At 41.0% G+C, this 4,778-nt stretch overlaps 1 protein-coding gene across 1 annotated transcript in view; it reads left to right on the forward strand.

Moving 5' to 3' along the window:
* The first annotated feature begins 127 nt into the window (after nucleotides 1-127).
* The window catches only part of DSP (desmoplakin), a 34,302-nt gene continuing 29,651 nt past the window's right edge, over nucleotides 128-4,778 (forward strand). Inside the window, exons 1-2 of the mRNA XM_011962907.1 lie at nucleotides 128-256; nucleotides 1,220-1,270. Coding sequence (XP_011818297.1) covers nucleotides 134-256; nucleotides 1,220-1,270 — 174 coding nt within the window. The 5' untranslated portion in view covers nucleotides 128-133. The remainder of the gene's footprint in view (nucleotides 257-1,219; nucleotides 1,271-4,778) is intronic.

Here is a 4,778-nt window from a genome sequence, read left to right on the forward strand (position 1 = left end):
AAAAAAAAAAAAAAAATACTCCATATTTACATCTTTGGTTCTACCTGAAGCCGTGATGCCATACATAAGTGAATCAGGTGCAAAGGTGCGAAAACAAAGGGTGCCTCTGTTTGTCTTTCCTTCCCAGGCGCAGATGGACTTGGTGGCCTGGGGCGTGGACCTGGCCTCAGTGGAGCAGCACATCAACAGCCACCGGAGCATCCACAATGCCATCGGCGACTATCGCTGGCAGCTGGACAAAATTAAAGCCGACCTGGTACTTTTCAGTGTTTCATTTTAGAGTCTTAATTCAAATTATCTACCGAAGGATCATGTAATTACTCAATCCCAGGGAGTTTCTTCTGGAACACTGCTATTATTTCTTTCCCAAAAGACTGGAAAGTTTTAGAAATCCCATTTCTTAAATGGGGAAGTGGAATTAGTAGCCCTGTTAGAGATTATGTTAACACTCGAAGAGGAGTTAAACGAGAGGCTGAGGGTGTGCAAACACTCATTTGCAGTGTGTGAATAAGTATCTTTGGAGGTGGCAGGTTGTTTCTGCAGTAAGCAGAACATCTTTTTGAACGGAAAGTGCAACAATCATATGCAGTAGTTTGTGTCATTGGTGAATCCTTTCCTAGGTGGTAATTAAAACATTATTTCTACTGAGCAAAGCCCTATCTCATCCCGACACCCACTCCCGTGCTGAAAAAGTCAGACTTGAAACTGGGTTGAGAATTACAGCATAAAATCATAACTGATCTTAAGTGCTTAGTTTCCCCCAGGTCTCTACACTTGTAAATCACTACACTCTTTTTTTTTTTTTTTTTTTTTTGAATCTTAGACCAAAGCTTCTCATCCTCACTTCTTCTTCTGGCTTTTTGGGGGGCTTACTTTCGTCCACCTGAGCACCTGACCAACTTTCTCCTTTATTTAAGACCTAGGGAATCCTAAATCATGTCTTTAAACTTTGAGACAATTTTCTAACAAGTGAGTCTTTAAGTGACCCTGATCTGGGCTTTCCATTGTGGAGACGCTGCTGCTAGGACAGCAAGGGTTTGCTTTCCAACCGCCTAGGAAAAAGTCCCCATGGGTGAAATATTTCATAGAGGAAGTACTTCTGTCTTTGTATGGAGGGATCTGAGGCCAGTATCTGATGAAAAGGAGGTTTAGAAGGGCCACTCTTTTCTATACAGTCCACAAGGGGATTTATATCTGCCTGCTTTTTGTTGTCTTCTAGCGTGAGAAATCTGCGATATACCAGTTGGAGGAGGAGTATGAAAACCTGCTGGTAAGCTCATTTATTTCTCAAGTGCATAGACTTTCTGTTGTTTCCAATTCAATTCAGTTCGAGAACTACCAAGCACATCCTGGCGGGGAGGCGCCTGTTCATCGATGCTAATGTTGTTGCTGCTGCTGAGTTTCCTTTAGAAGTGAATTTTAAAAGTTGTTTTTTCTTTTTTTCTTTTAAGTAGAGACAGGGTTTCACCAGGTTCACTGTGTTAGCCTAGGTGGTCTCAAACTCCTGACCTCAAGTGATCCGCCCGCCTTGGCCTCCCAAAGTGCTGGGATTATAGGCGTGAGCCACCGCACCGGGCCTAAAAGTTGTTTTCAGGAGACAGTCCCTACTGCTGTTCTGTTTTCAAGTTGTGTCACATAAATGGCACTTGTTAAATACTTGCAGCTGAAGCAAGAAAACGTTGCCACTTGTGAATTGTGGTCTTTTTTATGAAGTCTAAGCAAAAATAAAAGTTACTTTTCTCAAGATAGAGGTCTACCAGATCATCATCACGATTTTATGACAGACTCTGTCATAGCAGTTACTTGATTCATAAGAGGAGAGATTTCCATTATTCTGCCTGTTTGTGTCACCGTATCTTTACTTTTTAATGTTTCCTTGTTGGCAATGATACTTTTTAAATAACGTCACTGGTGGTGACACAGTGATTTTCCTATTGGGCTGGGGTGTGAGTTATGGCACTTTGAATTTTTGGGGAGAAGGTAGGAAAAGCTTGATTTCTCTGAGTCCATTTTCCCCCTCATAGTCCAAAACTAATTATTGATGGGTACAAAAATACAGTTAGATAGAAGGAATAAGTTCTAATAGTTGATAGTACAATAGGGATATTATAGTTAATGATAATTTATTGTATATTTCAAAATAACTGGAAGAAAATATTTGTAATGTTCCCAACACACAGAAAAGATAAATGTTCGAGATGATGGATATCCCAGTTATCCTGATTTGATCATTATACATTGTATGCATGTGTCCAGGTATCATGTGTACCCCCAAATATGTACAGCTGTATCAGTAAAAAATATGAAAAAAGACCTTATGTAGAAGAATAAAAAAATTTAAGGCCAGACTTGGTGGCTGACACCCATAATTCCAGCACTTTGGGAGGCCGAGGCAGGAGAATCATCTGAGGTTGGGAGCTCAAGACCAGCCTGGCCAACTGGTGAAACCCCGTCTCTAGTAAAAATACAAAAATTAGCGGGACGTGGTGGTGCATGTCTGTAATCCCAGCTACTCAGGAAGCTGAGGCAGGAGAATCGCTTAAACCTGGGAGGCGGAGGTTGCAGTGAGCCGAGATCGCGCCACTGCACTCCAGCCTGGGCAACAGAGCAACACTCGGTCTCAAAAAAAAAAAAAAAGAAAGTTACTCTCAGATTAGGCAAAGGCAGTGACGCTTTCTATGCTGTTTCATGCTTTGAACCTCTTCCTAAGATTTAACTTGCTGTATGTGATTAAGACTTAAGTCCTGGGGTAAAGAAAAAAAAATCTTTAAATACCATAAAACATTTATAGCTTCTCTATTGACACAAAAGACTCAGAAAAGGGGAAATTGGCCCAGAATAGGTTTTCATAGGCTGTTTTCCTGCAGTAGTTTAAAGGTTTTTTTTTTCTTTTCAGACTTCTTCAGCTCCAAGAGCAAATGCGAGCCCTTTATAAAGCCATCAGTGTCCCTCGAGTCCGCAGGGCCAGCTCCAAGGGTGGTGGAGGCTACACTTGTCAGAGCGGCTCTGGCTGGGATGAGTTCACCAAGCACGTCACCAGTGAATGTTTGGGGTGGATGAGGCAGCAAAGGGTAAGCGGCTTCTTGAACAGCCCATACCTGTGCAGGCCAGGCCTTCCAGCACGATGGGGTCAGCCCATGTGTTTATGTGACGAAGAATCTTCTAGACCTCAGGTGGCAGCAGCAGCTTGCTGTTTGCAGGATTTTCCTCCTATACAATTTGAAAAGTGGTCTTTTATTTTGGAATGAATAAGATTTCAGTGTGGCTTGGGGACTCAACCTCCTTGCTTTATAGTCATCCTTTATCACTCAGGGCATATTTAATATGTGTAATTTAGTTAGTAGACTTTGAATATCCAGTTCTTATATTGAGCACGGGAAAAATCTGTTGTGGGAGTTTATGTGCTAAATAACTTCATTGTTCTATGTGAGTGGCAACTGACCTCATCTGTTTTACTCATAGGTACTTGAAAAACAGCCCATTGTGGCGGTTCATTTAAAATGTTCACAGATTGGAGGAACTGGAAACGGTGAAACTAGCCGTTCTGGTTTGGGCTCATTGGTTGCTTACCTTACACTTTTGAAGTCTCAGTTGTCTCATTGTGCAACCATCACATCACCGGTGTGGGAGTGAAGTAAAATAATGTTGGAAGGATATGCTGATCCTTTCCCTAGAACTGGAGTTTCTGCAAAGTATTTTTTGAGACTAATGATTGTTGTGTTGCTTCATGTAATCATTATGTCCTATAATGAACAGGTGGTGGTAGAAATACGCCACAATCATGTAGATGGGAATTTTATAATGAAAACCTACTCCTAACCCTTCCCTTGAGAATGTGGATGTGTTAGAGTGATAAGTTGTGGGGAGATTGTTACCGAATGTAGATGTGGTCGTAAGAAAGCTGGTTTGTTTAGTTGTTAGACTAATTCAGCAGTGGTTCTAAAATGTCTCAACTCCTTTAAAATTTTTATGTATTCTTTCCTAAGTAGTGAGGACTTCAGTGACTAAACATTCATTCATTCATTCAGTTAACTTTTTTTCTCCCATTTATTATAAAGAATATAAGCTATTACAGAAGGTGGGGCTTAGAGAGAAAAAAAGTCAGTTAAAGTATCAGAAACCTAAATACAAACCTATTTGTATGTTTTTCAAATTTCCTTCTAATCTTTGAGCACATTTCTTGAGGATTTTATATGTCTTGGCACCCGAGGGTTCAAAGATTATGGTCCCTCGTCCTGAAAATGAATATTATTGAAGAAAACAAGATGCATACCAAATGCTAAATTTCTGTCTAGATCAGTTATAATACATTCTTGCTTAGTTGGGAGTAGAGGGGAGGGTGGCCAGCTCCTGTGGAGTGGAGCAGTCAAAGGAAGACATGGCGGAGCTGATGGGGCTTAACTACGTCTTAAGGATCCGCAATGATGGGCAAAACAGCCTTCCTCAAATTAGTTAATGAAATGTCATATCCCCTAAAGTTGTCTTAGTATCACAGTTATAAAAAGATGACAGCCTGTAATTTGTCATTTTTTTTTTGTATTTATGTCGAGTGTAGCTTTTTAAGAATATAGTAAATGCTCAATGGTTTTAAATTTTGGAAAAGTATTACCACATGAATTCAGTTTTATGTCATTTTCTTTTTTTTTTGAGACGGAGTCTCGCTCTGTTGCCCAGGCTGGAGTGCAGTGGCATGGTCTCGGCTCACTGCAACCTCTGCCTCCTGGGTTCAAGCGATTCTCCTGCCTCAGCCTCCCGAGTAGCTGGGACTACAGGCGCCT

This window comes from Colobus angolensis, unplaced genomic scaffold (assembly GCF_000951035.1).
Source record: "Colobus angolensis palliatus isolate OR3802 unplaced genomic scaffold, Cang.pa_1.0 Scaffold6, whole genome shotgun sequence".
Lineage (NCBI taxonomy): Eukaryota > Metazoa > Chordata > Mammalia > Primates > Cercopithecidae > Colobus > Colobus angolensis.